Source organism: Physella acuta, unplaced genomic scaffold, assembly GCF_028476545.2.
Source record: "Physella acuta isolate Inbredline_101_S28 unplaced genomic scaffold, ASM2847654v3 ptg001225l, whole genome shotgun sequence".
Classification (NCBI taxonomy): domain Eukaryota; kingdom Metazoa; phylum Mollusca; class Gastropoda; family Physidae; genus Physella; species Physella acuta.
The window spans coordinates 220,407-243,047 of record NW_026732742.1 but is presented as its reverse complement, the minus strand read 5'-3'; the positions used below and the strand labels follow the sequence as shown (position 1 = coordinate 243,047).

At 33.9% G+C, this 22,641-nt stretch overlaps 2 protein-coding genes across 2 annotated transcripts; one reads left to right on the top strand and one right to left on the bottom strand.

Moving 5' to 3' along the window:
- LOC131957256 (uncharacterized) lies at window positions 1-8,013 on the bottom strand. The gene is made up of 12 exons (XM_059321993.1): window positions 7,910-8,013; window positions 7,023-7,233; window positions 5,989-6,177; window positions 5,806-5,877; window positions 4,927-5,172; window positions 4,717-4,776; window positions 4,567-4,603; window positions 4,287-4,357; window positions 2,448-2,492; window positions 2,162-2,185; window positions 1,893-1,915; window positions 1-638 (listed from the first exon to the last, which is right to left on the bottom strand). Exons 2-12 carry the CDS (start codon window positions 7,210-7,212, stop codon window positions 588-590), a joined length of 1,008 nt encoding a protein of 335 aa, XP_059177976.1. The 5' UTR covers window positions 7,213-7,233; window positions 7,910-8,013; the 3' UTR covers window positions 1-587.
- Window positions 8,014-13,867: 5,854 nt separating this feature from the next.
- LOC131957251 (uncharacterized) lies at window positions 13,868-22,182 on the top strand. The gene is made up of 7 exons (XM_059321988.1): window positions 13,868-13,968; window positions 15,554-15,732; window positions 16,453-16,651; window positions 18,976-19,260; window positions 19,429-19,791; window positions 20,529-20,627; window positions 21,902-22,182. Exons 1-7 carry the CDS (start codon window positions 13,893-13,895, stop codon window positions 22,180-22,182), a joined length of 1,482 nt encoding a protein of 493 aa, XP_059177971.1. The 5' UTR covers window positions 13,868-13,892.
- The last annotated feature ends 459 nt before the right edge of the window (window positions 22,183-22,641 follow it).

The window sequence follows — 22,641 nt, the reverse complement described above, 5'->3', positions numbered from 1 at the left end:
AATGCAGAAACCATAAATACTAATATAGCTTCTGTTGACATTTGGTTTATTGTTCCTTTTATATTTCTTCTATAAATTAATATATCACAATTTTGATAATGTCTTGATGAAATCTCATTTTTTAAAATTGTTTATTCAAATACATTAAAAATTTAAATTGAACTATACAATTTTAACATAAATGGACTTATTTCTCTTTAATTTGAATCACAAATTAAAGAGAAATAAGTCTCTATCACATAAGTTTATTTCAAATATACAAATTTCAGTGCAAAAGAAAAAACACAACATTTTAATTAATAATCTTATAAAACATTTTAGATTGTTCCTAAAACTATACTTTTAAAATGAACATATGGTCATAAAAATATTGTAGAAAAATAAAGGAATAATTCTTTAACATTGGGTCACATCAATATTGTAAAAAAATGAAAAAAAAAAAATGAAGTAAAAATTGTTAAGTAGACGTAGATATGTATATAGGTTTAACAGACTTTTATTACATACATAAATTTGCATTTTAATCTCTATATTTTGTGTTTCTTTCAAATTCATACAATAAATACAGTGTAAAAAGTATTTCAAATTTATAACACAGTTTCTTCTTCAAGGTTGAAATCCATTTCACTTATACTTGCCTGTAAAAAAGAATAACCAAATAATATAAATGAATTTGTATAGAGTGTGTTCTTGCATATATATGTTATGTAAATATACATACAAGTGTATGTGTATATAAATATATACTACAAAGTGAACCCATGTATGCACATAGGGACAATATGGCAGTATGAGATGTGTTGAATTATGGCAGTTTTCCATAAATGGTTTATTACAAATGTTATTAAATAATTCAATTAAAATTTGAAGGATAAAGACTATTATTTTTGTATAAAACTTATTTACATCTTTTTGAATTTACAATAGCATTTATAAACTAACTGCCAGTAATGAATCAAACATGATATTAAAATTATCACATAAATCACTACTTCTTATTTTATCAAATATTTAAGAAAATATGTTGTATTCAATATCTTGTATTATAAGAGTATGATTATTTCATATTTACAAATTTCAGTGCACAAGAAAAAAACAATATATTTTAATCAATAGTGCAGTCTCAAAGTTTGTCTAAATATTGTATGCATGTAATGTAAGGCTGCAACTTCTGAAGTTGTTGTCTTTATCAATGTTTATTAGAAACTGTATTGTTTACATAAAAGTGTATGCATGTGTATGTACAAGTTGTCTTCATCAATGTTTGTCAGCCTCTGTGGTTTATATCTGAATGTATGTATTCCACTTCTTATGTAAATAAATATGAGTGACAGTTGAGAGAGGTGATGACAAAACCTGACCTGCAATACTTTGCTTTTTTTTTTTTTTGCAGAATAAAGCTTTATCAATTAAAAGCAAGAATGCGCATTAAAGATGTAGCTTACATTATATTAAAAATTTCAATAAAATGATCTATTAAAGTATTTTTAAAGTCATTTTTACTCTTTCATGTCAGTTTATTATTTTAAAAATTTGGTTACATTTAAATTTAGTTACAAATCATTTAATCCTTTTTACAAAATTAATTTTAATTTGCAAATTAACTTTTTTTAAACATCTAGATGAATATGAAGAAAAAAATATAGGCTACATAGATTGAGAAAATGTAAGTCAATGTTTAAAATATAAGTATATATTTTCTATTAAAACATCTGGAAAAAAGATTTTAATGTATCAATTACATGATTTCTCTCTAATTTCTCTCTTATTGTTGTAATAAACTAATACACTCAAAAACTACAATAAATTTTAAAGGAACCCTAAAAGGCCAGTTAATTTGTTAAAGCTCTTGGTTAGTAATGAATAAAAGAGATTATAAAAAAACTCTTTACCTGATCCATTTTAATGTAAAATTCTGGGGTTATATTATATTTTTACTATTAATGTTATAAAACATGAACTATTAAGGTAAATTTGTTATTCTCTAACAGCATCTTTGCCTCTCTTATAAATAATATCTCATTCTTTTTTAAACACAAATTACTACAGTGACACTTTAAATTTTACATAATATGAATATTATTTTTAGTAAACATTTATGGTAAACATCACAGTTACATAATTTTCCATGCTGATGTGTTTAAGACAAAAAAAACCTTACCTTTCATATTCTTTACTAATGTTCCTGTAGGAAAAAATGTTATATTTTATATGTTTGTTGTAATCGCCTGATAATTTTTAATAAGAAAAACTAAATTTATAGAAAATCCTTCTCTAATACAACTAAGTCCTAAATTCAGAAATAACAAAAAATTTTTTTAACAAAATATATTTTGTTAAATGGTTTTAAGTAGTCTGACATTCATTTGAAACGAAATTATGTGCTATATTAGATTACACTTCACAAACATCACATAGGAAAATACAACAGCGACATAATAACATACCTTCTTTCCCAAGCGTATCAAAATCTACCTGGTCAGAGAATCTATCTAGAGAAAAAAAAAACAAATGAAAGCTATGCAGATCATCAAAAATAGTTTACATAATTTGCCAATAATATGACTAAAATAGTTCCAAGTAACTACGGATATAGCATAAAGTATCTGTATAAATTTTGTTTAATTTATTAATAATTGCCCTAAATAATGATGCATTGGAACCAGCTCCTATATAATGTAAAAAAATATAATAGAAATAAAAAATTTAATTTTAAAATAGTTAGTGTTTAGCGAAGGTACTTCTAAAAAAATACTTATTGCTAAAAATTTGATTAACGGCTCCATTTAAAGGAGCTTTAAATTGACAACAAAATCTTATGTTATTTAAGGATTTATATTGTTGCTTGCAGCTGACGTTTTAACATTGAAAAACAATGTGAACAGATCTCACTAATGCTGATCCAAGTCCCTGGACAGATTTGATAGTTAAACTATGATGTAACCTCAGTGTGATGAAGTAAACTTAGATAATATAATTAGATATAGGTTAAGCAGAGAGGTAGACTGGAGTAAGATTTAAGCAGGGTGCCTTGGTCAAGTAGGTACAAATCATTCTCATAAAAAATGGGTACATGGAAAAACTGTGCAACAGAAAAAAGAACAAAAATGCCTAGGCAAGCTATATACAGATAGACAATATAGTTAACCTTTTCCACAACACTCAGATTATACTGTACCAAAGATCTCTTTAATTAATGTTTCTCTTGTAACCTATACATAAGGGACACCCACAAAAGTTTCCCCAACAAAATATTAGTTTATGGACCTTTTTAAGAATATAACACAGCACCAAAATTGACAAAATAGCTGATCAGTAAAATGTCAAGTGTCATAATAAGGATGGGGAGATAAAACACTGGTGAAAGTCAGCTTTTTGTTTGGATCAAACATTAACACCTACTTATATGCTGCTAATATGCATCAGGTGTCTCAAATGAAAACTAACAAATCAGACACAGGCTCAGGTAGAGGTGTAGTGAGGGGGGGTGCGGATCGCACCGGGTGACACTATTTAGGAGGTGTAACCAAGGCAAAAAATAGCAAAATATATGGAGAAAAACTTGACGGGGGGTGGGGGGTTCAAATCAAAAGATTGAGGGGAAGAGGGGTGCAAATCGAAAATTTGAAAGTTTGTCCCCGGGAAGGGTAACTATGCCTCTGGGGGGGTTGGCACCATTAAGTGCCATACCGGGTGACACCTGACCTCGCTACGCCACTGAGGCTCAGGTAGATAGATGTACAGACATACAACAGCTGGAAGTCCAGACTTGGATGAAGAAGACAGACGACGAGTCAAGTTGTAAGAGGATAGCAAAGCAAGCTAAAGCACTCACTGGATTGTATAGCTGTAGGGAGACATGGATGAGGTGTAGGTCTTAGTCAAGTCAGGAATTAGGAAAAGGCTTGTGTTATGTGATAATGTATGACTATAGGGATCCTTTTTCATTTTACAGAAAATTAGAAAAAAATAGAAATTAAAAATAAAATTCAGTAAAAGTGTTGTTATTGGGCACTGCTCTCTTATTTCTTCAAATCTCTTTACATATTATAACACAATTACCTACAGAAGCCTTTGCCTGTACATATTGCTGACCATAATATCCTTTCATATGCTGAGGACACAGAAATAGGTGAAATCTACTTCACTTCCCCCATGGACAATAAGGTTCAAAAGCAAACTTTTCTGCCTATAATATAGTATGTTCAGGAGCTGTTTTGTATTTAAACTTTGCTTAAAAGAAAAATCTAAAATAATCTAAAGTATATCAATTAGCAGTAGCTTACTCAATTTTTGAAGCTGTAATAACGTATCATGAGATTTCTTTGACCTCCTCCTTATTAGATGTAATCTACACCTTAAAAGGATTAAACATCTATTAACATACACACACACACATTTATATATATATATATATATATATATATATATATATATATATATATATATATATATATATATATATATATATATATATATATATAATTAAAATAAAATTGTTATATATTAAATTTAAACAAAAATGACTACTGTGAGAAATATTTTAAACTTTTTGAACAAATTTACCTTTGATTTATCTTATTCCTACAAGCACACAGAATCACTGTAACAATTAAAAAAAAAGAGCTTTCAGATTTAAAATAATTTGAAACAATTTCTTGAAAACAGTTAAATTGTTATTGTTTAATTACAAGAGCAATTAGATGGTATCCTTACCAATGAAAATAATAAGAGGTAGTATCACAAGTAAGGCAAGCAACTTTTGATTTACTTCAGCTAATAGAAAATATTTGTTTCAATTTATTATTAGTACATTTAAAGTTAAAAGCATAGTAAACCAACACTATACTTATATGAAATTTTAGTCCAAAACACAATCATATATATAAAAATTATTTTAATTATACTATAACCAGATCAACTCACCTTGATGGTTATTGGATGAATAAATTAGCTCTTTACATATCACAGTGCAGTTTTGGTTTCCATTTAAAAATAATAATGAATGTTTATTTTGGCTGCATAAATTATGAATAAGTCTTTCATCAATTGTTGAAAATATGCATGATACATTTTTTTTAGAATAGCAGTGTATATTCACATTATAACAAGACTGATTGGAGCAGAGATTTTTATGATCTAAAGAACATTCTTCGGGCATTCCATCATCCTCTGAAATAATTATTATAAATTTGATAATTTAAGTTTTTGCTAATAATATAAAAATAATATCAATCAATTACTTATTGTTGTTTTATTTTTTTGGTTATTATTACTATTTACAGAGTTTCATGTTTCATAAATGGCATAGCCTAACGGCAGAGTGCTAGACTACTAACTCGAAAGTCTCGAGTTTGAACCCTGGTTAAAGTCAGTAGAACATAGCTGAGTCCGACAAGTGCTGATGGGTATCTAACTCACATGAGAGAAACAAAGGCAGCTGGGCAGAGTGCGGACCACACTATACCTCCAGATGTTGAGGTCTCTGAAGCAGATAAACTCTACTTCATCTGTCCCATGTGTCTTGGGCATGAACAGATAAAAATGTTTCTTAAAATCTTCTAAATGGTATTTAGATAAACACAATGTCTTTTACAAAGTCCCAGAAATGCTAAGCATACATTATGACACGCTAGTTTATAGTTCTGTGCCAGTTATCTTTTAGTTTTGTAATCTTAATTTACAGGTTTTATAATTTTTAATTTATAATTTTACAATTCAAAATTATAAAAAGGCGTGTCTTGATAAAATAACAATTGTTTCTAATTCCTGCTCATACTACAAGAAAAAAGTGAGTAGAACTACCTTGAATCTCAGTGCTGTAAACAATTGCTGAACTCTTCCATCCAAATAGATTGACTGCTTGGCATGAATATTCTAAAAAAGAGGATCCATTATTGCACATTACTTTTTTAAACTTTTGTAATAATTATCATTGAAACACATTATTTTAATAAAATATTAGTGATATTATTTCATAAAACTTACCAGAATTTGTAAGGTTGTTTAATAATAGCCCCACACACTGTTGTGATTGGTTTAAAAGTGTGTTGTTAAAGTACCATCCAACAAGGGAAGGGATATCACTCTTGTCTGTTCTACAACAGCTACAGCTGGTGCTTGTGTTATCTTTACCAGCCTCATCTATACAGCCTGAGAGTCTAACACTGGGATGATCTGTGCAGCAAAAACAAAAATATTATAAGACATTGTTTAAATATTGAAATAGCCAAAAGGTATGTAAACTTTGTTTACTTAAACAAATATATTTAAAACAATTAGGCTTGTAAGTCTCGTTCTCTTACATAAAATTCAAAATCTCGTTAGCCAGGAAGAGATACATTTTTGAACTAAATTAAATGTTTGAAAACGATTCCTAGTGATAGCAAAAAAAGGCAGTTATTTGTTTCTAGGCCTTGCTTCAAGATTTTAAATTACCAAGAGTACCCAAATTGCAACAAATTATAACTTTTTTTTTTACTAATAATACAATGAAAATTAAGTACCGTTAGGCATAGGCTATTAATATTTCATTAATATTGTAACCATGTTTAGGACAACTTGTTATGCATTTGAATAATAAATAGCTAACAGCAAATTATAATTTAACTTCAGGTATATTTTTCTTTAAGCTAGCCTTCATCTTGTAGTTTATCATTATCATTGTTTACCATTTTAAATAACGTAACAATAGCTGGAAGTAATATTTTTTTTATAAACTGATTCAATAAAAAATTCATATTTGGTTTGAAAAATACTGGCTGGCAAGTTTGAGAAAGAGAAGTTTGTGACCTACTCACAAGCCCTATTAAATAATAGTTAATATTGGGAAAAAATATCTGTAGTGTTAGGAAACATTTATGTAGGTCACATAAAAACAAAAATGTCAATGGTTTGATTACCATTACCATCATCTTAAAAAAAAACATAATTCAGATCCTGGTTGGCATTTTATACATGATCATTTTAAGGTTGTTAATGTTAACGAGAGATTTTTAGTAAATAAAAAAAAATGTAGTTACCAATCAAAACTAAAATGTTGTACATAACACCATTTTCCTTGGCAGCAGTTATATTTTGTAAATCAGGATAAATTAAAATATCAAAATCATATTTTCCTATACTAAGAGCATGCTTGTCAATTTCAACAGAACAATTCATGGAGTAGTTTACTTCATCATCAGATCTATTAGTAAAGCTATACTCTGGCATTAGGCTGGCATTTGATGGGACCTGGTATTTGATTGTAAAAAAAAAGGTTACACTATAAATTACTTTGACCGGTGCATAATTGTTATAAATTATGTTAAATAAAAATAAACTATTGACTTGATGGCAAATTAAATATTTGAGAAAAACCTGCTATGTACTACTTTTTGTCTTTTTGTTATTTGTTAGCTAGACTTTAAAATCAATTAACTGATGTTCAGATAAATATAATTTTAAGTGGCTACATTAGTCCATTAATAAAGTGATCTGATTAATTATACGAATGTCAACGTATCAGAGAATAGTAAAGTAAAGATTCCTCTTCAGACCTAGCAAACTATTGGACAGATGATGTAGAGTTCATGTTTATTGACTCGGCATATGAAGGAATGGTGTAGTCAGAACTATATACAGCTGCCTTTACTTTTTCCCAAACCGAAATCAGGTACCCACCAGAGCTGGGTGGATTCAGGGACATCCCACAGTCACAAGCCCTAACCAAAATCCAGGTTAGCAGCCAAACTCTATATCATTGGGCCATGCCATCCCTCATCTGGGTATAGTGCTGACCTTCTTATGTTGAGATAAAGGGAAAGAAATGAATACTTTTTCATCTGCACCATAAATATCTGACTCAAAAATGTTACTTTAAATAAATATATTTAAATTAATTATATTTAATAATATAAAATTGGCCCACCTTATTTGTTGTTAAATGAAATAAACATTTATGTTGGAAGTTTAAGTTTGCGGAGCTGCAGATTAAATTTAAACTCTCCTTTGTGAAGTAATAATTACATTCTGATTCACCACTAGCTTAAAAGAAAGAAATAATGGTTAATTAGGCTGTATGTTTCAAGCAATACAAATATAGGCTATATGTTTGAAATGTAAGCAATACAAACATAGGTTTAACTTTAATGTTTTAAACACAAGCAATACAAATATTTTTAAAATATAAAATACCTATAAGCAATATCAGAAAAACTTTATTAGCAATATGATGCTTAATAGAGTGTTGCAAGTAAGAATTTATTTTAAAATATGGGCGATAAACAAGGATGCTTGTTATTACTAATGCTTTAGTGTAAGTTGGGTTGGCTATGTGTATAACGGGCTGTGTGTGTAAGAAATTTGAAAGTTATATCTTAGTTACTTTAAAAGTTAGTAGGGGTTCCACATAAAACTATTTCTGCTAAAAAAGCAAACACATTTTTCGTGTTAAAAAAAAATTAAAACTTTCTTAAAAAATGACATGCAGCAATATATTTAGTGTTTCTGTTCTGATGAAAGCAATATCTATCAGGGGGAATGGTTAAAATTTATTTAATTTCATTATAAAATTTCATTTTGAATACCTAATATAACACATGGCTAAAAGTTTTTCACTGCTAGGTATTAGAAAAAGACCAAATAGAACTTACTATAGATTTGTAGCTTGCACACATATAATGTTTCAGACTGTGTAGAAGAATACGAGGCTTTCAGACTCCAAACACTTAAGCCATTTGACTGAGTTGAATATGTCACATTTTTTAATTGTACGCTTGTAGCAAGGTAATCACCACTAGTTTCAATAAATGACTTCAAGGTAAACTGAATGTATGGTGAGTTAATACACACATTGCTATTAATATAACAAACAGTTACTAGAGCATTGTCTTTATACCAGGACAACAACTGGTGCTTGGATTGTGAGATGTTGTGTTTATAGCTGATCTCACAGTTAGTTTCTTCTTTACACTCAAGTGTACATCCATAAATAGCTGTGGATTGGTGAGTTTTAGTTTTAGGCAAGGAAAATGTGTATTAACAAATAGTATTTTAAAATAATTTAATGTTCTCTCTTAGAATATATTAAGAATCTTTTCTTTTTCGTTGCACCAATTGGCTTAATCAGGATGTAGATCTAGCTCTGTAAAGTGTTTTATGAACTGGGCTAGTATAGGGTAAACTATAATAATATATAGGATAAAGTAGGACTACCAGAACTAAAATAAATATAACGCCAACTGTGATTCACACACTTAATTTATGATAAATAATTTATAACATAGGTCTATAGTTAGTCTATGCTTATGATAAATTTGCTTTTCATTAAGTACTTTCTGCTCATTTTAAAAGGCTAGTCTTGATTAATAAATGATAGATTAAATAAACGAGATATTTTTGCACAATAAAGTAAATTTTCTTACCTTTGCTTAAAAACAATAAGGAATATAAAACCAGCCATGTAATTATCATTGTACATTTTCTCAACATCCACTCTGTCTCATTAAAATATTTTCTGATTCATGATGAGCCATTGAAAGAAGATAAAAAAAAACAAGTTAATTAAGTTATCAAAAGTAATGTTATTACACATTTGTTAAATTGGGGGTCAGCATAGTTGGGTAGGTAAAGCAGCAAAGTGTATGGCTACTGAACCAAAAAAGTGTATGGCTACTGAACCAAAAAAGTGTATGGCCACTGAACCAAAAAAGTGTATGGCTACTGAACCAAAAAAGTGTATGGCTACTGAACCAAAAAAGTGTATGGCTACTGAACCAAAAAAGTGTATGGCTACTGAACCAAAAAGTCATAAGTTTGAACACAAGGGCAGAAGAGAGAAAAACTCCAAAATCAAACAAATGCTGGAATCAGAGGGGTGTTGGGAAATTGGGAAACACGAAAAGCAAAAGGGCGAGGTGGTAAACTGCAAGAAGAAAATGCGAGACATAGGCTACCTCAGAAATCATGGGTAAATAGCAAGACACTATTGGCAAAAACAAATTTTGTTTAATGAATTTTTAGTTTTTTTTATAGTTATAAACTAAAGAAGCTGATATATCACTAACTAATGTTGAGTGTTGTTCTTTTTTTTTTATCCAGTTTTGATTTTATATTAAAAAATCTTAACATCCTCTGACCACTGCTCTCATTTTCTTTTCCCATCTTGATAGACGGGTCAGTGTGAGTTCATAAAGAGAATAATATTTTAGACTATATTTTTAAAATCTATATCTAGATATTCAAAATTTGAAACCAATGTCATCCCATTCTCTTCCGCTCATGTTTTCTAATCTGTGCCAGGAAAAGAAAAAGGACATTTGAGGGGTCGGTATACATTTCAAACATGTCTCACTTTTACTCATTAAGTCTACATCGTGACTTAATAAGCGCGACGACCTTAATATCATACTGCCTTGTTTTTTTCTATGAGAAAAAGAGAACCCGCAGGCCACAGCATCAAAGATCAATAACTCGGTGAATTATTTTTTGCTCGGTTTTTAATTAGTATATCTGTTCTCCCCCACGTTTAAAAAAAAAAAAATTACTAACGTGTTTGGGGTCAAAAGTATAACATTTGATTCAAGAAAGGGAGCTGGCGGTATTGAAACAACGCAGCTGTTTCTTTAATAGTAAAAATAAATTATACAGGAAGTTTGTAATCGCATAGCTTAATTAATTAGTTCATTTAATAATTGCTAAGGAATATAAAGTAAAGGGAGATAGTTTATTTTTTAGTTTATTAGTTTAAATGTATTAAGGCACAACACTAATAAGTTGATCTATCGTCGGCTGTATTTCGGGTGGTTTCAAACAAGTCGTAACAAAAGATGGTGAAGCTGACAAATCATCAGAATATCTGGTGACGGAAAAATTGGAAGTTTTAACAATGTAAACGAATTGTCTTTGAAGTCTGCATCAAATATCACTGTAAATCGGTCGCGGTCAGAGTTTCTTCCAGTATCTCTCCGGGGGGGGGGGGGGGGGGGGGGGGGAGAGGGCACTGCCCCCTTGAACGAAATGGAATTTATATAGAAAATTTCAAGTGCACCCCCGGAGAAATATGTCTGGAAGAAACACTGGTCACGGTAAAAGTTTCGCAGATAGCTTAGCATCCTACCACCACCCTGCGTAAGTATTGGGTGGTGGTAGGATGTGAGGCAAACATATCACGTGACCAAGGGTTTTCGGGCCCTTCTCGCAGTTTACCGCCTCGCCATTTAGCGGCTCGCAATTTCTCAACAGCCAAATCAGAGTTAAGGATTAAGGAGCCCGTATTGTATTTATAACTACCAGTAACTAGAACTACTCCTGTGTCCGATAATAGGCTCTTCCATAAAATTAGTTTTGTGTTGGGTTGTTAGTACTAATGTAATCTCGACTAATTTTATGGTTAGAAATTAGGGTTAGGCGTATGGTAGGACCAGGGTTGGGGTTAGGGACAGGGTCAGCATTGACATTAGCCAGCCATGTGTGTATTTAATTTAGTTAACTACCAGAAACCTAACACCCCTTTTTTAAAGAAGATTTCAATATCGGAAGCCGATGTAAAAATTAATCCCCTAGAAGAATCTAGTTTAGATTTTATTTGTCTAGTACTACTAGATTCTAGATCTAGATCTAGATCTAGTAGTGAGTTAAACTTAAAAGTTAGTCTTGTCGTGTAACTCTGTGTAAGTCAGTGTAAGAAATAAAAAGTATGTAGATCTAGTAACTAAGACTAAAAAGTATTAACAGTAAACTGTAAAGTATTAACTTATTATTAAGTATTTGATCTAGATTTCTAGATCTAGATTCTCTACTCTCTAGATCTAGATTCTAGATCTAGCTAGCTGCTAGAGCTAGATCTAGAATTGATATTAGATAGTTACTTGCCTTAGGCCTTAGGCCTATATTTAAATATTAATACTTATTATTATTATAGTTAGTTAGTAGTTAGGGCCCTACTTATTTAGTAAATAATATTTACTTAGTTAATAATAATAGTCATAGATCTCTAGACCCAGTTAACACACTTTAACACAGGCTAAGATCAGGTTCATTCTTCGCATTCTTCGGAACTTCACAGTTCATTATTTGTAATTTCGGGAATTCCCTGAAAATATAATATTCTAGGATAGGCATATGACGTAGAATTCTATATTACAGTTATTACATGCCTAGATTAAGATATAGATCTAAGTAAATAGAAAAACGGCTTTCCAATTTTTCAAGAAAAATGTAAAAAATGCTTAGAATTTTTAAAAATTCAGACCTCCAGATTTACACTAGGCTCTAATCAATGTTTTTTGTTTTTTCTGTTTTTTTTTTTTTTTTTTTTTTTGTTTATCTAGATCTAGGTCATAAGTTGAATTTCTGTTTCGGTAAACTGATGGCCAAATCAATTTTTTGAGCATTTATAGTCTAGATCTAGATCTTCTCAAAATTTCACCAGCCCTTGAAAATAGTTGAATATTTTATTGTAAATTGTAGTTGTTCTTAAATGAATGTTTCATCTCCTCAAATTATGGATCAAAAATAGGCCTATTTTAAAATAGGAGAGTAATCACTATTAACTAAGCCCCCCCCCCCCCTTGGGTCGTACATAAGGGGTCATCCATATATGACGTCACGCTTTTTTATGATTTTTACCTCCCCCCTCCCCTCCGTCACACGTCGTCACAAAAAGCCAGACCCCCCCCCTAAAATGACGTCACACCTCAACCTACAACCCCCCTCAAAATTGCAGTTGAATTTTTTTTAAACATCGATATTTTTCATCACACATCGTCACAAAATTACGGACCCCCTCCCCCTACGAGTGTGACGTCATAAGTAATTTCACACTCATTGTGAGGGGGGGGGGGGGAATGGGCACTTCGGGTCTTTGGATTTTATAAAACAAACAAAAAGAAACAACAAACAAAACAGAAACAACTAAAAACAAACGAGTATTTCCAATAATGGATGAGTTTAGACTTGACAGGCTAAAGTGTAACTTAATTTTAGGGGGATACTGACTTATAGTAAAGATGTGTAGTGTTTCTTCAAGACTTTTTCTCCGGGAGGGAAGGGGGGGGGGGGGGGGACTCCTGAAATTTTTGGGGGAGGGGCGGACTAAATTTTCCGAGGGGAGGAAACACTGACAATGATATGGGGGGGGGGAGTTTATGAATAGCTTTTTTTTTTAGAAATGTACATGCCTTTTTTTTATGGACGACCCCTTGTTTTAAAAAGAAATGGTGTTTAATGTAGGCCTACATTCTCTACTCACATACTTTCTGACTGTCTTAGTACCGCAAGTGGTTGAAGTGCTTTAAGTACAACCACGACTGTGTAGGAATTTAAACTTTTCTTGATTCAAGTGTTGTTCAAAGAGGTTTTATATCTAGATTCTAGTCAGAGGCGTAGCGGCGGGGGGGGGGGGGGGGGGGACACATATGTCCCCAAGGCGCCGACCTAAGGGGGGGGGGGGGCGCCAAAATGGGTTGGGAAAACAAATTGAACGTTTGAGGGAGGGGGGGGAGGGTGCAAATCAAAAGTTTGAGAGGGTGCAAATTGAAAGTTTGAGGGGGGTGGGCGGTGAAAATCGAAAGTATGTCCCCCGGCGCCTGGAAGGGTCGCTACGCCTCTGATTCTAGTTCGCATTATTTCTATTTGATCAAGATTTTAAACACAGAAAAAATGTAGGATTGTTAATCAGTCGTAGTGTGTATTTTGAAATGGTTACCTTCTATTAATTTGCGTTTTAACTAATTATTTAACAGAGTTATCTAACTGCAATGTGTTGAGTCTGGGACTCTGATATAGGCTTAGCTAATGTATCATAAAAAATACATTGCACTTGATACGTTTTCAAATGTTATTATTAAAACTAATTTAAAATCGGAAACTTGATTCGGTTTGAAATGCCAAAGCTTCAATGAAGGAAGAAAATGGCGATAAAGTTTATTTATATAGTCTCTGCCATTGGGTGTCAGTGCTGTATAACTTGCATCGTCTTTTATCTGTGTAAGTCATTTTAACATTTTGTCTGCTATAACTGTGCTTAAAGGTTAATTAACTTTTAAATTAGTTAATCAAATAACGGTTTGCTTTAAAGAAATTAAATAAAGTAAATCTAGAACGAAAAGCAGTCTGAAGTCGGAGTTAACGGCCTATAGGTTGCATTACAGTTGCGTAATACTTAGGCAAAATGTGTTGGTGTGTAAATCATAGACAACATTACGATTATGAATAAAGAAGAAGAAAAAGACTGGCGTATAGGGATATATAGTAATGTCACAAAAAGGGGACCTTGGGGAGGGGGTATGATAGCACAGGGTGACACCCATGGGGTGACAACAAATAGAAAAATCGTAAAATATACTCTAAATGTTTTGAAAAAAAAGAAAAGTAGATGAATGGTTGGACGACACCAAACCTTAAATAAAAATAATTGTTGGAATGGCCAGGGTGACACTTTAGTTACAGAACATGAAGACCGACTCAGCTACAGCACCAAGTGACACCCTCAGTTACTGCACCAAGTGACAACCTCAGTTACAGCACCGGGTGACACCCTCAGTTACTGCACCAAGTGACACCCTCAGTTACTGCACCAAATGACACCCTCAGTTACTGCACCAAGTGACACCCTCAGTTACAGCACCGGGTGACACCCTCAGTTACTGCACCAAGTGACACCCTCAGTTACTGCACCAAGTGACACCTTCAGTTACTGCACCAAATGACACCCTCAGTTACTGCACCAAGTGACACCTTCAGTTACTGCACCAAGTAACACCTTCAGTTACTGCACCAAGTAACACCCTCAGTTACTGCACCAAGTAACACCCTCAGTTACTGCACCAAGCGACGCCCACAGTTACTGCACCGAGTGACACCATCAGTTACTGCACCAAGTAACACCTTCAGTTACTGCACCAAGTAACACCCTCAGTTACTGCACCAAGCGACGCCCACAGTTACTGCACCGAGTGACACCATCAGTTACTGCACCAAGTAACACCCTCAGTTAAAGCACCGGATGACACCAGACCTTGTGACGCCACTGTGTTATGCAGGTCTACTCTGTTTTCTCCTGATGTAATTTTGTTTGCCTTAGAAATAAACATCTTATTCGATTTAAAAAAAAAACTAAAAAAAGAAAATTAAAATAATAAAAAAAAAGAAAAAAAAAGAAAAAGAAATTTTTTTTTTTAAAAATACATAAAATATAAAATATACCCAACGACATTACTCAATATGCACTGGATAATGTTTTAGCCCTGAGGTTAGAAATGGATAGAAGTACCAATAGTACAAAATATCCTATAATTGCAACTATCACCATGTTTTGATATGTTAACTATCGCCATGGTTTGATATGTCAACTATCGCCATATTTTGATATGTTAAATATCCCCATATTTTGATATGTTAACTCCTCACCATATTTTGATATGTCAACTATTTTCATATTATGATATGTTAACTATCGCCATATTTTGATGTCAACTATCACCATATTTTGATATGTCAACTATCACCATATGTTGATATGTCAACTATCGCCATATATTAATATGTTAACTATATGTTCACATGTTCTCAGGCTCCAATGTTTGTGAAGGTCTACACAACTCACCCGATGACGCGTGCCCATTCATCTTTCAGCCTTCAACTGGCGAATTAATACAGTATAAAACTCAGATAAGATCCAACTACAATTCGTTACAGCCCAAGGTGTTAGCCGTATCAACAAAGAAAAACGCAGCCGATGCTTTTAAACTGGTCAGTTTATTATTATATAGGACTCCTATTGAATGTAATAAGGCGGCCAAACGGTGACCGTTGTCCCATTGCTATCCCTATACCCTATCACACCCCCGCACTATAACAATGACTACAATAATTTAGCATATCTTTTTCGGATCTATCCATTTATAACAACTCAACATATTTAATTTATTTGCTTAGGATTGTCCAGTTATCGATTTACGCCACGTTTGTATTTAGTTATTTGAAAATATGGAAAAAGCCCCTCATTTACAACTTCGGAAAACACTGGGGCGCTTTTTAGCAGCCACAGTCCCTATACATTTATTTTGGCGTCACAAAACTGATGTTGACAGCAGTTTAAAAGCCCATAAAACCAAGTAAAAGTTTTTTTTTGAAATTCTACTCTATATAATTTAGTAATGCAGCTCAGAATACGCTTTTTATTGTGTCTTCAACCCGTCGGGCACCAGTTAACCCTAGGCTCGGTGCCCGGGGCGACCACCCCACCCGCACTCCCCTCAGCCTTGTGACGCCTCTCCTCTCTGAAAACGTGATCGTTGCCATAAATATCCCGTTGTTTATCATCACACACTAATTGTAGTTTATAAATAAATAATCAAAATGCATATATTTAGAAATAATATTTAACAAATATAGTCCTAATAATTCATGTGTAGCGGGTACCGATGACTAGTATCCAATAAAATCCGAAGATATTTTAAACGTTCACAGATCTGCATGGTGGATCTGACCCATGGTTGCGATGGTAGACCAGTATACCCTTGTTATTGTAATCACACGGATCTCCATGGCAACCACCACGCTGTTGTCATGGTCAACAAAACAAGTGCACATAGCGACGCTGAGATAAAGGAAGAAGTTTTTACAACAGACAACGTTCTCATTTTTAGTTTCACACAGACTTTGTCTGGTAAGTTCTATTTTCATTTCGTTGAATCTGCTGTTTTTATACAACGTTACTCTTTATTCATGTAACAAAGCGAACTATATATGTGGGCGTGGGTGTATGTAAATTATATATGTGTGAGCGGTATGTCTTCAACCAAGTTCCCTCTAGTATAGGCCCCATAATTTCTCACCTACATAAGTCCAGATATTTCTTTAATAAAGGGCCCATACTCAGTGTTTCTTCCAGACTTTTTTCTCCGGGGGGGGGGGGGGGGGAGGCCTGAAATTTTCGGGGGACGGACTAAAATTTCCTGGGGGGGGGGGGCGGACACTGTGAAAAGTATATATTTTCTATATAAATTCCATTTCGAGCGGGAGGGGGGCGTAGAAGAAACTCTGCCAATATTCCATCTACCAACGCCATATTTCAGATAAGAATTCGTGGGTTGATATTTAAAATATACAAAGACAGCTTTAATTCTTTTTTTTTTAATTTGATATGGGTTTTGATCCACTTGTATTTGATATGGTGCAGGATTCAGCATTGTTTTATATTTTTTAAAAAAAGTAACAGAGGCAATGGCTGGATTTTTCTAGTCACTGATCTCACCGAATATTCATACCATTTAAGTTTTATAAATCACACAATAGCCGAATCACCCCCACTTCTTTTGAATTATACTTTTCTTCAAGGGGTATGACATTTTTTATTACCTACATCTTTAAAAAAATAAAATATTTATTAAATTTAAAAAAAAGATTTACGTTCTATGTCAAAATATTGTGCTTTCTGGATAACTGGTAAGATGAAGATTAGTTCTCTCCTTCCCTCTCTCACACACACTCGTCTGCGATACACAACAAACACACACACACACACACACACACACACACATATATATATATATATATATATATATATATATATATATATATATTGGAACATCTTCAAATTTTACATTTTAGAGCACGCGCCAGAGTCGAGGTTTGATTTCGTTAAGATAGATTCAAAGGACAGCAACAAAGAACCAACATCTGCTCCATCGGGTAGAGTCACACAATCGGAGTCATACGGAAGCGTCACACAATCTGCGTCACAAGACAACGTCACACACCTCACGGAAGGGAGGTACATAGTCACGTGCCACGTGACAGGAAGCAACCCAAGAGATTCAGTGACAGCCCTCACCTGCGGCAGTGTGTCACGCAGGCAACATGACACCCTGAATGTCCGGCTCCTTGTAGACAGGAACATGCCAGATAAATTCTGTCGGTGCCTGACACAAATCTGGCTAAACAAATGTTACGTGAACGTCACAACAGAGTACCACTTTGATGTAGTTTGTACGTTTTCACTTTAATGCTCTTAAGGGTCATCCGTTAATGGCGTCACTCTATTTGGAGTTGTTTTTACCCCCCTCCCCACCGTCACATATCGTGAGAAAAAGCTACACCCTCCCCCCATAAAATTACATCACACCTTAGCCTAAAAACCCCATTAAAATTCCTGGCTCAAAATTTTAAATATTGATTTCTTTCTAAAATTTGATTGAGCTCATTAAGCAAAGAATAATATAATCATTTTTATAAGAATTTTTATAAAAAGTTTTATAAAACACGATATAACGACAAAAGTTCAATTTGTAACATTACTTTTTTTTAATAAACCAAAAGTGTTACATAATATCACCTGAATACCCCCCCCCCCCCTGCCATCCCCCCCCCCCCCCCCCCTGTTCAGTGTGATCATACTTCGTGAAAAAAATTACAACCCACCGCTCTCATCTTTAGGAACGTGACGTAATTTATTATGGTGGTCTTTTAGCTTCGTTTCAATGTCGGGTGTCGTGTGTATTCGTAATCTTATTTCCTATTAAAAGCCCATAAAACCAAGCAGAAAATCTAGTTATATAAGTTTTCCTCATTTGATGTAAAGTACTAATGGCAGACTATTTGTTGTTTTGTTAGTGTAAAAATATTTTCAGTATGCTAAAAAGATGACGAATTATAAAATAAATTAATTAATTTACATTAAATCTTATTTAGTTTCCAAGAAGTTACACATTTTAATGAGTAATACAACAAAGTTTGGGTAAATTCAAATTTAAAAGTAATTAGAATATTGATAGAATAAAAAAAATAATTCAGAATTGTAAATCATTATCTCGTCTTATTTTATTGATCGTTTCATGGGGAAGTTAAACTGTTGATGGATGAAATAAATTAAGAAAATCAATTTCATTTAAAATGGTGACTGATTTCTCGAGAAACTGGGACTATGTTTATTTAATGATGTTCTAGTTTCCAGGCATCTTCATGTTTTTTTGTTGTTTAATATCCACTTAGACCCTCCAGAAGGGGTACACATGAAGGTCAACGGTCAAGTCGACAATGACGTCACTGTAAACAAAACGTCAGAAGTCAGCATTACGTGTCAAGCCGGAGGCTACCCGGAACCCGAGTTGAGAATATCCACAGGGTTCAAGTCGAACCCTAAAACCCTGCGGGAGATGAGGTCTAACACTCTAACCTGGGCCACGAACGTGACTTGCCGTGACACTGGCCACTATTTCTGCTCGGCCAACAGCACAGTTGGCCATCTCATGACTAACGTCACCATCTACGTCGAATGTGAGTCCATAGTGCAATCGATTCAAGTTGATCAGACTAAATCAAAGTGTGATTGTTCTACATTCAAATTTGAATTTATCTTCAATCAACACCATATGTATATATATATATATATATATATATATATATATATATATATATATATATATATATATATAATGTATACAGGTGCCATGGAACTGCTCGGGTCTACAAAAAACAATTCTCGGTACTATGGAGTAGCTGGTGGCCAAGTTTCAGTGGATCTTGATGTGTCTGGCTACCCTGATCCCACATCCTACACCTTGATGTCAGAACATGAGGCCAACATCACTGATGGCCACAGGTATCTGGCCAAGTACACCAAGACCGGAATGGCCATGGGTACAATCAATCTCACGCTGTTTGACCTAAAGCCCGATGTGTTTCGAACCCACTACTTTCGCGTGGACAACGGCGTGGCTGATACACTCACATTTACGTTTGAAGTTCTAAAAAAAACTACTGGTCAGTCTCTTGCCCTATCTTCATTTACATCTGATTTTAGAGTCAGTCAGTTACTACTAACTCGTTTCTTTTAAATTACAATTTTATATCTAGGAGTTAGTTTTTGCTAGGTTCAATTACTAGTAATTCGTTTAAAAAAAATACAAATTGATATCTAGAAGTGTAGTTATTTTATCTTACTGTTATCCTTACACTATCTGCATAGGCCTACTTCACACAAACATTTCCATCACTGGCTCCTTAACGACTGGGTCAGTGTTTCTTCCAGACTTTTTTCTCCGGGGGGGGGGGGCTGTAGACTTTCTTCGGGGAGGGGGACACTGTTAAAAGTATATACTTTCTGTATAAGTTACATAAATTTCATTTCGCTCGGGGGGGGGGGGGGGCGGTAGAAATTTTTCGGGGGTGCAAAGCCCCCCCCCCCCCCCCGAAGAGATGCCTGGAAGAAACTCTGGACTGGGTGACTGTGCATTGGTAGAAAATCAGGGCACAACATTTGTGTAGCAGGGTGAGAAGATGTTGCTCATGTATCAGATTAGCTCTCTCCACACAAACAATAGGACCTTATAGGGGATGAGCTTCATATATATCTTTGCATCAGCTATGTTTCCACTATACTGCTTCATACATAGACAATGTTCAATACAACAACAAGATGCAATAACAACGTGTAAAATAAACAGCGTCTCATTAATGCTGCCTTATATCTAATTTATATGTGATTTTCTTCTTTTTTTTTGTATATTACGTGTGGGTAACATTATTGTTTTTAATCTTTTCAGATGAAAATTTGTGGGTGATTTTCCTGATCATATTTTCTGTAGTGATTTTCATGGCCCTCGTGTGTCTGTTAATTTGTGCATTTACCTACAGGAATAAAGGTGAGTCATTGTTTCTTTACACTTACCTAAAGAAGCAAAGGTGAGTTATTGTTTCTTTACTATTAGCTACAGGAACAGAGGTGAGTCATGGTTTCTTTACACTTACCATAAGACGTCAACGAAGGTGAGTCTATGCGTCTTCTCGCGTAGGAAGTGTTTCTTTCAGACATTTTTCTCCCTGGGTGGGGCACGTGAAACGTTTTTTTGAGAGGGGGAGCAGCACTTACATTTCACGGGGGGGGGGGGGGACGGACAGACGGACGGACGGGACGGGACGCTAGTTAAAGTATATATTCTTTATAAATACTTTTTCTATTTCATTAGGGGGGGGGGGAATGGGCAGTGTCAGCCCCGAAGAGATACCTGAAATAAAATCTACAAGTACCATAACATGTTTATTTTCAGTGGCGAAGGCATATTGGGGGGGGGGTTAAGAGGGGGGTTATAACCCCTCCCATGGACCCTATATATATATATATATATATATATATATATATATATATATATATATATATATATATATATATATATATATATATATCATTGTATACATATGGAAAAATGTTTGAACCCCTCCCTTGACCAATTCCTGGGTACGCCACTATTTATTTTACTTGTCTCTGCTTGGGATAAAACGTTAATAATAGGCCACATTAAAGCGGTATTAGTTCATACAAAACTGACAAACTACACAAATAATGTAAAAGTTTGTATCGAAATTTAAAAATGAACGAAACAAAATACGTCATTTTCGACGTGGATAAAAGCAACGAAACTAACACATTACTCTATGACTAACCGAGCGATTACATTAAAATAAGCGAAAGTAACATTAAAAAAAATCTTTTAAGTGTGCTCTTAATCATCTTAATATTTTGTATTCTCGTTTAAATTTTTTAAAAAATTAAGATTTTAGAAACCCAAAAATAGTAACGTATGTTCAGTGGCGTCACTAGGTTGGGTGTCACCCGGTGCGGTAACTGGTGGTAGAATACCACCCCTGTAACAATTTTGCATTTTTAGTTTGACGTCACTCTTTTCTTGTAGTATGTTATTAAAAAAACTTGATTAAACATTGTTTTGATAGTAAAGTTTACACATTTTCAATTTGCTGTCACTAGTAAACTTTACAAATTTTCAATTTGGTGTCACCCTTAAACGGTGTCGCCCAGTGCGGACCGCACCCCTACCCCTGCCTTGTGACTCTACTGCGTATTTTACAATTAATTTCATTAACTTACAATGTTGACATAATTTGTTTCTGGCAACTTTAGGCGACAGTAAGGAAGAAGTGAAGGCCGTGAGTTTTAAAACTGATCATATCAGGTCAATTCGACGCGTCATTGACTACCCCACCAGTCCCAGAACTGTGCAACAGGGGGGTGACACCCATCATTACCAGGGGGGTAACGCCCACCATTACGCCGTACCGATCGTCCATCGTCCAGCCAGCCAATTAGACTGCGGGTATATTGACGTCATTGATGACGTCATCGACGAGAGGGGAGGCTACTCCAATAGTCTGCCCATTATAGATGGAGGGATTGACCCATAACAAGCACAGTTGATTAAAGATCTACCCATTATAGATGGAGGGATTGACACATAAACAGCACAGTTGATTAAAGATCTACCCATTATAGATGGAGTGATTGACCCATAAACAGCACAGTTGATTAAAGATCTACCCATTATAGATGGAGTGATTGACCCATAAACAGCACAGTTGATTAAAGATCTACCCATTATAGATGGAGGGATTGACACATAAACAGCACAGTTGAATAAAGATTAAACTAATACAGTGCAGCTCATAGAAGATTAACTGAACAGTACAGCTAAGTTAGGAATAAACAAAAATACATAAAAGCCAAGTGAAGATGAACTTCGCACAGTACAGTTTAGAGAAAATAAACCTTGGACAGCATTACACAGCTTCTATCATCCTGATAATGTGAACATCAATCTGCGTCATAAAAAAAATTACAGACGCGAGCAACCTATTCCTAGCTCA